At 46.1% G+C, this 14,205-nt stretch overlaps 1 protein-coding gene across 2 annotated transcripts in view; it reads right to left on the bottom strand.

The window, feature by feature from the left end:
* The window catches only part of KEL (Kell metallo-endopeptidase (Kell blood group)), a 58,621-nt gene that overhangs the window by 42,255 nt on the left and 2,161 nt on the right, over positions 1-14,205 (bottom strand). For both annotated transcript variants that reach the window (XM_063129006.1, XM_063129007.1), the window contains 5 exons: positions 11,213-11,345; positions 8,953-9,156; positions 5,849-5,973; positions 3,168-3,314; positions 8-73 (listed from right to left, as the gene is read on the bottom strand). In XM_063129006.1, the coding sequence (XP_062985076.1) occupies positions 8-73; positions 3,168-3,314; positions 5,849-5,973; positions 8,953-9,156; positions 11,213-11,345 (675 nt within the window). The remainder of the gene's footprint in view (positions 1-7; positions 74-3,167; positions 3,315-5,848; positions 5,974-8,952; positions 9,157-11,212; positions 11,346-14,205) is intronic.

Below are 14,205 nucleotides of genomic sequence, written 5' to 3'. Positions count from 1 at the left end.
AGCTTACCTGGGGATAATTGACTGCTTTGTTAAGCTGAGTTTCTAGTGGCAGCTCAAACTCTGGGTGGTCAATCTGAGGAAGAAGGCATGGGTGAATTAAATTCCAGGGGCGTTAGAGGTGGGATAACAAAAGAAAGCAATAGCTGGGAGGTGGTATGAAGGATGCTAAAGTTCCAGCAGACAGGGGAGGCTATAGTGATCTTTAAACTCTATGGAACTTCCTCCTGTGGAAACAAGCAGCGCCTGTAGAAGGATGGGCTATTGTCAGGGGTGTTGGTAGGTACTAAAACAACACATGGCACAAATTTGTGTAGCATCTGCATATGCTAATTTGCATGTATGTATGCGAATTTAGGCAAACTTTCAGTTGAAAAACCAAACACTCTCTGGCTCTTGCAATTTTCAACATCAACATCAAGTAACTTTATTTTTTATACATCACTGAAATAATGAACTAGGCTCTGCAGTTAGGTGATTTTTGACTTTGGACTTCATGGTCTTACACTAGGGCAGGGGCACTCTTTAGACCAGCATTCCCCAACCTAATAATAATAATAATAATAATAATAATAATAATAATAATAATAATTTATTTATTACCCGCCTCTCCCTTTGGTACCTGGCAGATGTTTTGGACTACATCTCCCATCAGCCCCAGCCAGCATAAGAAATGGTCAGAGATGTTGGGAGTTATAGCCCAAAACATCTGGAGAGCACCAAGTTGGGGAATGCTGCTTTAGATGGTAATATGTATTACATCACTTACCTCAAAACGTGATCTAAAATAAATGAATTCAAGGATGGCCTTTGAGTACCTTGTAACAACACACAGCCGCCACTACTTCTCTCTACGCTATAGTTTTGCCCTCTGCTCTTTGATAGCTTTCTAGTCCTCAGAAGACCCCTGCATCTTTTATTTAGCACCCTGTACATGTCGGAACCCCCCACTTAGATTCCATCTTCAATAAACATCCGTAAGGCCCTGCAAAAAACATCTTTCCAGTCCAAAGTAAATCATGTGAACGCTACCATGGCTGGTGAGGGGGTGGCTCCGTCTCCTTTCACTCCTCCCACTCTGCCTGCTTCCTTGGGGGTAAGAGCGTCTACCTGACTTGCTATTCACCTTACCAAGCTGCCTCTGGCTGAAATCCTAACTATATTTCCTTGGGAGTAAGAGCTTTATCACACCAGCATTATACTGTGCAATCACTGTGAATTGCATGCAAAGGACTCAGAAGTTTTCCACCTTATAATCTGCTTTGATTGTGAAGTATTCCCATGCATCCTGCCTTAATTGTGCAATAAAGCAAAAAGAATCGCCGTGTTTAGCCCCTACATTTTGAGCGTATCTTCCGAGCCGCCGCTGGGACGCAGGAGCAGGATTTTAAAGAAATGCTTACATCTGCGTAAGCTTTAAAGATAAAGACACCAAAATTGGCACAGTAATAGATATTAAGGAGAGCTTTAAGCATACCAAATTTGAATTGAATTGGGTCATCTGTTGATTTTTAATGATTTTTTACATCCCCCCCTTAAACTCACTTCCTGGTATGCAAAGGATTGCTGTCCCCCGTAGCAAAAATAACAACAGCGACGAAAGTTTAGCGCAACGGGGATAATCCAAGGGAAGCAGGTAGGTGGGATGAAGCTTTAAGTCTCACTGAACACCATGAGACTTACATCTCAGCGAACATGCATAGGGTTGTGCATCCCTAGCTCTCTTTCCCCACCTGCCCTTCTCACTAGTAACAAGGGTGACTTACAGAAACTCTGTAAAGACAGATTGTGAGCTGTGGGTTCATATTTCAATTAAAAGAGCCCTCAGAACGAAATCAAAGATAATTCCGGGAACTGTTATGTTAAAAAGGGAGTTTAGTAGGGGGTCTAAGTTCTAGAGCTGAAAAACAAAGAAGCCTGAGCAAAAGCAACAACGACTCAGGGGAGGAGGGATTGGGAATGTGGGGTTCTTTCCCTGTTTTGTTGAAAGGGCAGAGGCTTCGGCCTCTGAAATACTCATACGCAGGTCAGGTGCATCTCAGAAACAAGCAATCAGCAATCAAGAAGACAGCGACACAGAAGTCTCCTGCACTTCCTGTCCTGCCCAGTCCCGTCTGGCCCACCTTATAACTGATCTTGACTCTTCTCTGCCAACTCGCTGCAGATCTTCACAGCTTCCTCCCTCCCTCCCCTATTTTCAGCTTCCCACCTCTAGACTTTCCACGTTCCCTTTTGCCTCTGGAAACTTAGTTCGTCACCAGAGCACCCCCACCCCCAGGGGCTTGCTGCTGCTCTCTTGCTACCCCACAGATGATGGGGGGGGGGAGTGGCCTGCATGAGGCACCCAGCCCAAACATTTGAGGATGGTTGCAAGAAATCTGGGGCTTTGGGCAGCACACAACAGCCACTGCCTACATCACTGGTTGTCGTGTTGCATTGACGATTATTTGAAGTATGCGGCTTTGAGTGTCTGATTGGGATATTTATTAAGCGAGACACACATTTTTAAATTTAAGAAACAAAACAAAGCCCAAATAAACATGAGGCACAGGAGGGATCTGCTTGAAGTAAATTGCCTACCTGCAGCTCAGCCTATTTATTTATTTATTTAATTTAATTATACTTATATCCTGCCTTTTTTCCTCCAACGAACTTAAGGCGGCGTACATAATCCTCCTCCTCTCCATGTTATCCTCACAACAACAATCCTGTGAGGTGGGTTGGGCTGAGAGTCTGTGACTGGCCCAAAGTCACCCAGTGGGTTCCCATGGCCAAGTGGGGACTAGGACCCGGATCTCCCGACTCCCAGTCCAACACTTTAGCCACTGTACCACACTGGCTCTCCAATACCACACTGGCTCTTTGGTTGACATAGTGGCATGGATGGATGGATTGGGTCGGGGCAGAGGTATTTGACTCCTGAGATGACCCATTCTGCAACTTGCTCCCAGGCCAAAAACATTTGCTAGTAATGTTTCATGATTTTGGCCCCAATCATACCATGACATCTACCTTGTAGACAATTCTGGATTGGATGCCCCCCCCCAAAAGGTCTGACTCTTTATACGGTAGCTCCTTATAGTCATATATTTTATGCGGGCTAGCACTCAAATGGCATTTGTCACCACCCCACTCTGTTCAGCTAACCCTTGCCCCCTTGATGCTCCTACCTGGATAATACTGGTGCTTGGATCAGAGGAGCTGGGTCCCACATAGGCTTTGAAGAAAGGGAAAGTGTTGTATCTTCCCATGAGTATCTGAAGAGTCTGGTTAAAATCTGTTTCTTTCCAGGGCCCTGCGATGTTCCAGCCACCAAGCTGAGCAAAGACAAAACAAGAGGCCTGACCATGACCACGGAAAGCAAGAATAGTGGTGTGGCTCGGAGTTTGACTTCTGAACTGGGAAGTGCTCAGTTGAAATCTTGCATCAGCCATGAACTCATCTATGGCCAAACTACATCAGACAGCCCATCAGTTTTGGTTTTTAAATGAATAGCAGGTGCCGGAATGGGAGATTTAATCCTTTCCTTCTCCATCATAGAAGCAATGGGGGGGGGAGAGATTTTTGTCAAGCTTGCAGCAGGGGAAGAAAGGGTTAGGAACATAGGAATCAAACCATTGGTCCATCTAGACCAGGACTGCCAACGCTGCCTGGATGCAGGGGCCGTATTAATAGTGATTTGTACATGATGCCGTTGTTATCAACTGAACCACCGCACGTACAGAATGCTGGTGAGTGTTTTAAGCAGTTGGCACACGTTATCTCTGTATTTCTTACAAGAAACCTTCTAAGACAGGCCGTAACTAAGAAAATGTAAAGTATGTAAAAGTAGGGCTGGACTGAATTTTCAAAACTGAAGGGTTGGGTGGGGGAAAGGCTGAAATGTTATCCAAATGGCTCCTTTAACGGTACTGTGGCATTACCCCACAGCTCTGTTCCCTTAGGTATGTCTGGCTTTGTATGTCTAGTGAGTGCAGAATGTTGGACTGAGTGGGTGGGACTGATGATGCTGTGAACGTGGGGGAGTATATATGTGGGAATCTAGAGCGTATGAGGTTAGTTAGTTGGGAGTGTCAGTGAGGATTGTCAGTGGTGTAGAGAATGAAAGGAGATAAGATTTTAAGAGACTTAAGATTACTGTTATTACTAAAACTAGTAGATTAAGCAGGTTAACTTGAATTTGAAGTAACTAAGATCTGTTAAACAAAAATAAACATTTTATTTTGTTTTGTTACCTCAAACCACGTGTCTGCTTGGCTTTATCACCTGCTCTACAGTTACTATCGCAAACACCTTATATAACCTTCAGCTTATTACATACACAGTAAAACCTTTTCAGATTCTAGCCTGCACCCTCTCATACGAGGGAAAGGTTGTGTTTTACCCTACCCTCAGGTTGTTCAAGTCATGGCACTTGGCTTGAGGAGGGTTTGTGTGCGACAAGGCCTGGTGTGTGAGGCCTGTGTCGTGACAGGTACCCTTTTGGTGCTCTTGGAAAAATTTCCCGCTCTGTGCCACTGCTTGTGTCATTATCCTAAGCTCGGTCCTGAGTGAGCTCACCCAGTCAGGGATCACATAATGAATGCAATGACATCACACTCCCACATAGCCAATCAGATTCAATAATGTCATTGAGGCCAATGCTTTTCTTTCAGTCTATATTAGTATGGGAAGGGGAGGGAAGTAGGGAACATCTCCATAGCTGAGGCGATCTAGGATCTGCTGCTTTGCCCTCAGTCCTCTAAACTGGTGGTGTTGGTGTGGGGGAAGGAATACCTCCATTTCCTTGGCAATAGCTCTGTGCTGTCCAGACAAAGAACACTACCCAGGTTGCATCGGCAACAGGGACATCCTTGCAAACATTTTCACCCACTTTTGAGCTCCCTCCAAAATCCCCAAAGGCAATGGACAGATAGGTTAGCAAGAACTCTAGCTCAGCTGTAACGTAAAGTATTTTGAACATATAGAAAGCTACTGTAGAATTATTGTCACCACCACTGCACTGAGATCATGGAAGAAGAGGCTACGTTGTACTTCTCCTTATATTTTGCCTCTATGGATCTATTTCCCTGTGCCCCCAAGGAAGATTACACATGACAACTGAGACTGGATGAAGATGCACTGCAAAGTACATTCATATTCAAATCAACCCATGCGGACCCATTAAGAATGTAAGCTCCAGGGTGGACAGGCACATTTCCAATTCCCCAATCATTGCCTTGGACTGTCAAGTCATCATTTAATGTTGTTGCAGCCACCTAGTAATTAACAGGCATTTGAGAAACTCTTGGAAAGAGAGATCTGAAAAGCTTTTTTCATGCTGATTTTTTAATAGCGCCATTCTGAAGTAAGACTGGTGTCCATTTATTCTTCTTGTCTGTAGAAACAGGCCTAATTGGTCTATGTAAAATGCAGAAGTCGCTGCCCCTAAAGGTCTTACAATTTAAATTTCAATAGTGGAGGAGACATCAAAGGGAGGGCAGGGGAGGGGGTATGGGGAGAGATATGGATCACAGGGAACAAATGCGAGGAAAATGCAGAAATGTGTACTAGCCTTCATAGATAGAACTGGAAAAATAGGATAGGGCAAGATGTAAGGAGTTCTGATGCTTTAAACCTGTTAATGGGGAATAACCTATCAAATAATCACCTACCGAACATACAATGACCTACCAAATAATCACCAGCTCAGGAGTGATCTGAGATTCAATGCCATTTGTTGTGAATTAAATGATCCCACTTACTTGTTGTTTTATTCTACTCCTGATATGAAGAGAATGGGTCTAGATATGATAGGGCATGCCTGTGGTCGTGCAGGGGGCACACAAGCACACCTCTGTGCAGTGATCACCTCGTTTACGAGCTCCCTCAAAGGCTGAGCACCTTGCGCTTCAATCTGTTCGGTATTCATGCAAGAGGTGTAAAACCGTACGGCTTTCTCCTTTGCTGAGCTGTTAACTCCAAGCTGAGATTCCTCTGAGGAAGAGAAGGCAGGTGTCACGCAAAAAAAGTTTGGGAGGTTACAAAACTGTCCGCATAACAGGAGCAAATTAATTTGGAGATGGCAAAAAGCTAAAAGGCATAGGGAAACAGCAGTGCTTGAAATCAGACTGAGGCCTCAGCTAGACCTACTGGTCTAGCACGACAGAGGGGTGAAGATCTCGCGATATTTTTATTGTGAGATCTCCCCCTCTGTTTACAGGCGACGGCGTCGGAGGGGCGTCGTGCCCGCCATTTTGTTGTTGCTTTTTTAAAGAAGAAGGACTGCTTGTGCTCTCGTGCGCAGAAGGTAAGGTTTTTTTATTTTTTTTAATTTTTCCCGCTTCCTCACCCCACCCTGATGGGCGCAGAGCTCCTGAGGACCTCTGCACCCCATGCGCAGGTCCCAGCTCCTCGCGAGTAACCACGAGGAGCTGGGACAAACTGTGATGCCCACCCACACATTCCACAGTCTCAGGATCAGCACGAGACTGTGGAAAAAGCGGGCCTAAAGTGTAGGGCGAGATCCCGGAGCAAGGGAAGGATCATCCCTCCCTGATCCCAGGATCCCCTGTGAGTCATGTGAACGCACAGGGACGATCCCGGGGATCGCCCCGGGTTAAGCCCCATCTAGCTATGGCCTGAGAGGCAGAACTGACTTCAGATTAAGTCACTCGTGGCTCCATATCAGATACATCCATCCAGTTCAATAACCAGATGAGCCTCACAGTGAGCATCAGTTTAAGCAAGTCTCCTGTATTGGATCAGGACACATACTAGAGATATGCATTACTAAGGAACCGAGAAAAGACATTATGCCTGCTATTACGAAAGTGGGAACAAAGGCATGATGCTCACATTAATTTTTGATATGGTAAAGGAAGTCTCCTATCATTTTTGTATGGTGAACCTTTCTTTTGAGTGTAGCTAAACATGTCCCGACTCTAGTATTAGTCAAGTCAGAGATAACCATTGGGTATTAAAACCAGTCCTGATAATTTCAGTTATTTTGAAATTACAATATTATCTTGTATTATGCTTGTGGGTCGCTGATGTAATGGCTTAGAAAAAAAAATCACAGAGGGGATTTCCAGGGACTGGGAAGAGGTCCCACCATGCAGGTCAGCTAAGGAACAGTCAAGGAAGCCCAGAGGCAAGGCAGTTGAAGTAAGGTTGCAGAGTAGGCAATATTCTGAGAAAAAAGAACCTAAAGGAAGAGTAGGTGGGGAAGCGGGTTTGAAGAGAAGAGCAGAGGGGGCAAAATACGGGTGGCGGGGTTATCAGAGTGGGGGGGGCTCTGAATTAGTTAGGAAAGGAAAGGAAAGGAAAGGAAAGGAAAGGAAAGGAAAGGAAGGGAAGGGAAGGGAAGGGAGGGGAGGGGAGGGGAGGGGAGGAGAGGGGAGGGGAGGGGAGGGAAGGGAAGGGAAGGGAAGGGAGGGCAGGGCAGGGCAGGGCAGGGCAGGGCAGGGCAGGGCAGGGCAAGGAAAGGAAAGGAAAGGAAAGGAAAGGAAGGGAAGGGAAGGGAAGGGAAGGGAAGGGAAGGGAAGGGAAGGGAAGGGAAGGGAAGGGAAGGGAAGGGAAGGGAAGGGAAGGGAAGGAAGGGAAGGGAAGGGAAGGGAAGGGAAGGGAAAGGAAAGGAAAGGAAAGGAAAGGAAAGGAAAGGAAGGGAAGGGAAGGGAAGGGAAGGGAAGGGAAAGGAAAGGAAAGGAAAGGAAAGGAAAGGAAAGGAAAGGAAAGGAAAGGAAAGGAAAGGAAAGGAAAGGAAAGGCCCCTCTCATACAAGCACTTGAGTCATTGCTGACTCCTAGAGGGATGCCTGCTTTCGCTGATGTTTTCTTGGCAGGCCTTATAGCGGGGTGGTTTGCCATTGCCTTCCCTGGCCGTTATTACCTTTCTCCCAGCTAGCTGGGTACTCATTTTACCAACCTCGGAAGGATGGAAGGCTGAGTCGACCTGAGCCGGCTGCCTGAGAACCAGCTTCTGCTGGGATCGAACTCAGGCTGTGGGGAGAGTTTCAGCTGCAGTAACTTCCGCTTACCACTCTGCGCCACACGAGGCTCCTTCTGAATTAGTTAACATAATGTTTATATGCTGCCCAGTAACAAAAAGTTCTAAGGGAACCTCATGCAATTTAACAAATTAAAACAGCCACAATAAATAACAGAACTGTAAAAGGCTTCATGTCTTGGCTGATGCCCTGGGTTGACCATCCATGGAAGCACAGCGCTCGAGGAGACGTCTCTACGTGCAGGCCTTCCCCTATGATTCCCCCTGGTGTGACACTTGGTCTGGCTTCATCATGCAAGAATCTTCCCCCATGAGGGAAGCCCCACATACAGCAAAGCCAGGCCCCAGCCAACACACCAGGAGGAACACCCACCCAGTGCGTTAACTGGGGACTGAATGATGTCCTTCAGAGGGCCGGATGGGTGTGTGTGTGTGTCAACCCACCCACTGGAGTTAAAGTCCCTGCCCCCACCCTAAATCAAGGAACTTACAATATAACTTGTACATTATATTGCAGGGTTAGGGCTAGAAGTAGGAAGAATAAGCCAGATAAAAAGAAATGGGTAAGTGACAACGTAGTGATATGTGATTAGGCTTAGGTTCTACTTAAAACCATCTCTCTCTCCCCCACACCCTCATTCAGAAGAAAGACTCACCACATCAAAGTAACAGGAAAATGTTACCTAGTGGGGATGTTGCCACATGAAAAATTAACATCTGAATTAGGCTCAAAACTATTCTAATGCAAGCTATGGGTCTTGTAACTCTGGATGTAGCCAGACCTTCTTATACAAGAAGGTGTGGACCTTATTGGTGCTAGTTGGTGAATACCTATTCCACTGACAGACGATGTCTTGATAATGGCATAACAGACAATAATCTTACTCCAATGTTTTTCCTATATACTTGTTAGTAATACTATACAAAGAATTCTGGCCATTGTAGTAACCATCTATCTTTTCTCCCTACCTAAGAGCCTCTTCATGATCAGGTGGTTTTCTTCCAGGAGTATATCAAAGACATTCACCAAAGGCATGTTCATCCCCCGTGTGTGATTTGCTTCCCAGTTTCCACAAGTGTAACTGAAGAAATCCTCGCAAGGATCTACAGTGTCATTATGGGCTTTCAACAATCTTGCCAGGAGCAGAAGGCATGTCGTAGTATTGCAGGTTTCTAGGAAAACACAAGAATGATGATGAGATGTAGTAGAAACCTTGGCTTTGTTATCGAGTGTTGGTTGCCTTTAGAATGATTATGACTGGCCATAAGAAAAAACATGAGATGCACGTGGAACTTGGTGCAACCATTGGTATGAGAAACAAGTCAGGGGGAATTCCTTAAAGCAGGAGTGAGAGAACTTTTGGGGCTTGGGGGACAGATTTTCCCCAGACCTATCCTGCAGGCTAGGTGACATCAGAGGGCAGGGCCTTGTCCTTGACATCATCGGATCCACAACTGAAGCCCCAGGTGACGCTCCTCCAGACAGCACTTCAGTCATGGAGGCTGCTTCGCTACATGTGGGCTTTTCCTGGGGTGGGGGTGGGGAGTTTAGCAATACTACAAACGAGAAGGATCTTAGAATTGTTGCAGATCACAAGCTGAATATGAGCCAACAGTGCAATATGGCTGCAAGAAAGGCAGCCAAATCGCGTGACGTACTGGTTCCTATCTATTCGGCCCTGGTTAGGCCTCATCTAGAGTATTGCGTCCAGTTCTGGGCTCCACAATTCAAGAAGGACGCAGACTGAAACATCTGGGCATGTTTAGCCTGGAGAAGAGAAGATTGAGGGGAAACATGATAGCACTCTTCAAATACTTAAAAGGCTGTCACACAAAGGAAGGCAAGGATCTCTTCTCGATCCTCCCAGAGTGCAGGACACGGAATAACGGGCTCAAGTTACAGGAATCCAGATTCCAGCTGGACATCAGGAAAAACTTCCTGACTGTTAGAGCAGTATGACAATGGAACCAGTTACCTAGGGAGGTTGTGGGCTCTCCCACACTAGAGGCATTCAAGAGGCAGCTGGACAACCATCTGTCAGGGATGCTTTAGGATGGATTCCTGCACTGAGCAGGGGGTTGGACTCGATGGCCTTTTAGGCCCCTTCCAACTCTACTATTCTATGATTCTATTATTCTAGGAAGAGCAAAGCCACCTCACAGACAAAGAGCTCCAGCCTGTGCTTTGTCCCTAGACTCAATGAAGTCGGAGTGGGGCACCTTGCAGGAGGCATCTTGGGGGGAAATCCGGCCCCTGGACCCAAAAAGATTCCCCATCTTTGCTTTAAGGAATTCCCCTAAATTGTTAAGGGAACAATTAAGTGGGTGGTGGGCATTAGAGTGAGCATGGAATTAAGCTGAAATTCATCCCCGCCTCTCAAAATGCTCTGTCCCTGCCCAAACTGGGGGCAATTTTCTACTGATTTCTTGGGGGGCAGGGAGAGACATTTTGCCAACATTGCCACTTTACCTTAAGAGGTGGCCAAGACTTTACACATTTCCCCCTTGATTTTAAAACCTTTACCCCCCCCCCAAAAAAGCTGCCTTCTGATTCACACAACAGCACAAAACTCTCTTCACAGCTTCCCACCAGCTGCACTTCCCAGAATGCATTGGGAGTGACGTGGTGTGGCGTGGCTCTTGACCCACTCTAGGAAGCACAGCCGGTAGGACAGCCTCACACTGCTGTGAGTGGTGCACAGCTTTTTTTTAAAAGGTAAAAATGCAAGGAAAAAACACGCAAAACCCTCACCCAACTTGCAAGGGTAAATAAGGTAAATAGCCCACACACATGCTGTGATTTTAGACAATTACTTTCCCCACCTCCCATGATCTTTGTGAGGTTTATTTCACCCCCAGCTACCCAATGAATGGTGAAAAAAGACATCAGGCTTTAAAACAGCCTTCCTGAACCTTGCATCCTGTAGGGGTGTTGGACTACAATTCCCATCAACTCCAGACCAATGGCTGCACTGGCTGGGGGACTATGGGAGTTGTGCTGAGACACATCCGGAGTGCACCAAGTCCAGGAAGGTTGCCCTAAAGCACTGTCTGCTCTTCTATTTATTTGGAGCTTCCCGCGGTATTTAAAAAAACGACCCTTATTTGGTTTCGGAACGCCTCTGCTTTGCTAGTTGCCTGAGTCTGAACGGGAGAGAAAAAGTGAGAAGGGACGATCCTTCAAACGGACAAGCAGAAAGTAAGTCAGAGAGGAAGAAGGTTCTAATACCTAGACTACACGAAATGGTGGTGAAGACAATGAGTAGCACAAGTCCAAGGACAGCGCTGAGCGCCAGAGCACAAAGAAGCAGGATTTTTCGTCGATGCCATCTCTTCACAGTGTCTCCTGAGCCCTCACGGGTCTGAAATTAGAGAAAATGGATCTGCATAGTAATATCTTATGAAATCAAAGACTAGCTCTGATGTTTCCGTGACTTTTGTTCAGGCTTGAAAATAGCTACTCGTCCGACCACTTGTGGCAAGTTATTTATTTAATTCATTTATTTAAATTCTGAGTTAAGTGTCGTCGTCATCACCACCACCACCAAGTGTCCCTCAGTCTCTGATTCCCTCTGCCAAAAAAAGAGAAACAGAACTCATCTCTAGCAAATCCCACGGACTACAGCAGAAAGAAAATAAGTTGCACTTAAGTCCCAGTGACATTAATCGGATATGTTTGTCATAACTCTCTTACATTTTATTGATTTCAATGGAACGTAAGCCCCACTCGCTTTCTGGACCAGGACCATTGCATTTACCTGGCTGATGGCCATGTTTAATGGCTGCTGCATACAGACGTGCATGGCCACAGGATGCACAGATGTGGTTTTGCCATAGCTTGAACTCCCCACATCTTCACTCTGCAAAGAACATGCCTCTATGGCTCTGGACTGAATGCAGATTTCTGTTCGTCTGCTTGGCGCTTGGCTTTGTTTTTGTTCCTGAAATGTTTGTTCAAGACTTTGTTTCCTTCTTTTAAGTTCTTTTTTACATTTTTGTTTTACACAAAACTTTGCTCCGGGAAGGGGGGGGGGCTCTGTGATCAACACAGCAGCCAACGAGCCATCCTGCAATGCTCTACCCAGCCCTACTTCAGGGCGAACGGAAGTAGCTTAATGACGGTCAGAAAGGCCAGCCAATTAACACTGCGCAAATCCAGCTTCTACTGAAAACTGGAGAAAGAGGTTTTATTTATTTATTTATATAAGCATTTTTATGCCGCCATTCAGCCAAAAAAGGCTCTCACGGCGGCTTACAAAAGTATTTCTTGACAGTCCCTGCCCACAGGCTTACAATCTAAAAGACATGACACAAAAGGAAAGGGGATTGGGAGGGAGGAGGGGGGGGGAAAGGAAAGCAAATTCAGGCACTACAATCGTAGTTGGAAAGTTCAGCAGTTACAGGTGACAGCAGGAGGGAGGGGGGCTCTCAGCTGGAGCTGGACCCAGGCACGGTGGAGAGGTGCCTGGATGCTGCTTCCTCCCTCACTGGTGTCCTCTGCAGAGAGGTTTTCCTCTCAGGTTTTCCCTGAGCTCAGTCCAGGGGAGGCCATGGTACAGGTGTCTAAAACAGGGCTGGGCAGAAAGTAAACCTCAGAGGTTTTGGAATTCAACTCCCAGAAGTTCCTGCCACCACGGTCAATAACCAGGAAAGCTGGGATTTGAAATTCAAAACATGTGGAGATTTTTCTGCTTACCTTGGTCTAAAATGCACTCCAGCAGCAGCCTCACCACTGAAACTAAGGCCGTAGCTAGACCTAAGATTTATCCCAGGATCATCCCGAGTTCGTCCCTGCCTGGGCGCTGGATGCCCTGTGTGGCACTTAGATGAACAGGTTTGACCCCAGGACAATCCTGGGATAAACCTTAGGTCTAGCTACGGCCTAAGTAGACCTGTAGGCACCCTGAGAGGAAAGCAGCGATGCAACTTTTAAATCTCTTCTTTCTGAGGAGAATTCTATTTTTCAAAATAGATTCTGCATAAAGTTTGTGCAGTATTTTTTTAAAAAAAAAAATCTTTGAACAAATTATTTAAAAGTGATATTTAAGTCGATGTTTGAACCTGCTTCTGTACTACAATACTGAACAATTAAAGAAAAATAATATTTCAATAAGAGATGTGGCTATTCTTTTAGCACTCTTTAGATTTCCTAAGCAACATCATATCTTACTAGCTGTACCCGGCGTAACATACGCCGTTGTAGCATATCTTAAAGTTTATTAATTAAATTATTATTATTATTATTATTTATTTATTTATATAGCACCATCAAATATCATCGTGGGGGCGAGGGCTGCTTGGAGGCTGCCGATACAGTGCCTCTGGCAGACCTGGGGGGCAGGGAGGTTGGGGGGCAGGTGTCCCCCTCTCCCTGGGGTTCCTGTCAGCCTTGGGCCGCCCGCCCAGCTCGCATGAGATTAGGCCGGGGCCTCGGCTCACAGCAGGTGAGCGGCCTCCCACCTGGCCACCAAGGGCCCTGGCCGTGCCTTGCTCATGCTCCGCACTGTGGTGCTGCCCCCTTCGTGGGGGGGGGGGGAAGAGGCAGAAAGGCGGTAGGATTACCTTGGAAAGCCCGGAGGAGTCAGGCGAGGGGCTTAGCAACCTGTATCAGCTGACGTTACACGTTACTGTTGCTTAGCAACCTGTATCAGCTGAAGCCTGTACGGAAACATACCTTAGCGCTTTATAGATATATATATAGATAGAAAGACATTTGTACAAATGTTTAGAGGAATAATACTCAGCATTTAGAATATCACTTTGTAGAACAGACTTCCCCAACCATCTGCCATGCTGCCTGGGGATAATGGGATTCCAACACATCTAGGAGGTGCTACAGGTTGGGAAAGGCTATTGTAGCACAGAAGAAAGGGGATCATAGAATCATAGAATAGCAGAGTTGGAAGGGGCCTACAAGGCCATCGAGTCCAACCCCCTGCACAATGATTCCTACCTGTCAGCCCAATACAGATGTTAACTGTCTTTGTATGCTAGAGTGACCTGATACAAAAGAGGGCAGGGCTCCTGCAGCTTTAACTGTTGTGATGAAGAGGGAATTTCACCAGCTGCTGCATGCATACAAATGACACCTGCAGAAATTCCCTTTTCTATACAACTTTTAAAGATACAGGAGCCCTGTCCTTTCCATATGGTCGCCCAAAACCCCAATTACATTGATTAAGCTTCACAATCCCCACCCTATTTCTGCTCACCAAAAGAACA

Source organism: Elgaria multicarinata, chromosome 6, assembly GCF_023053635.1.
Source record: "Elgaria multicarinata webbii isolate HBS135686 ecotype San Diego chromosome 6, rElgMul1.1.pri, whole genome shotgun sequence".
In the NCBI taxonomy this organism is placed as follows: Eukaryota; Metazoa; Chordata; class Lepidosauria; order Squamata; family Anguidae; genus Elgaria; species Elgaria multicarinata.
Note: the sequence above shows the minus strand (reverse complement) of the source record. Positions and strands in the feature narration are given on the sequence as shown.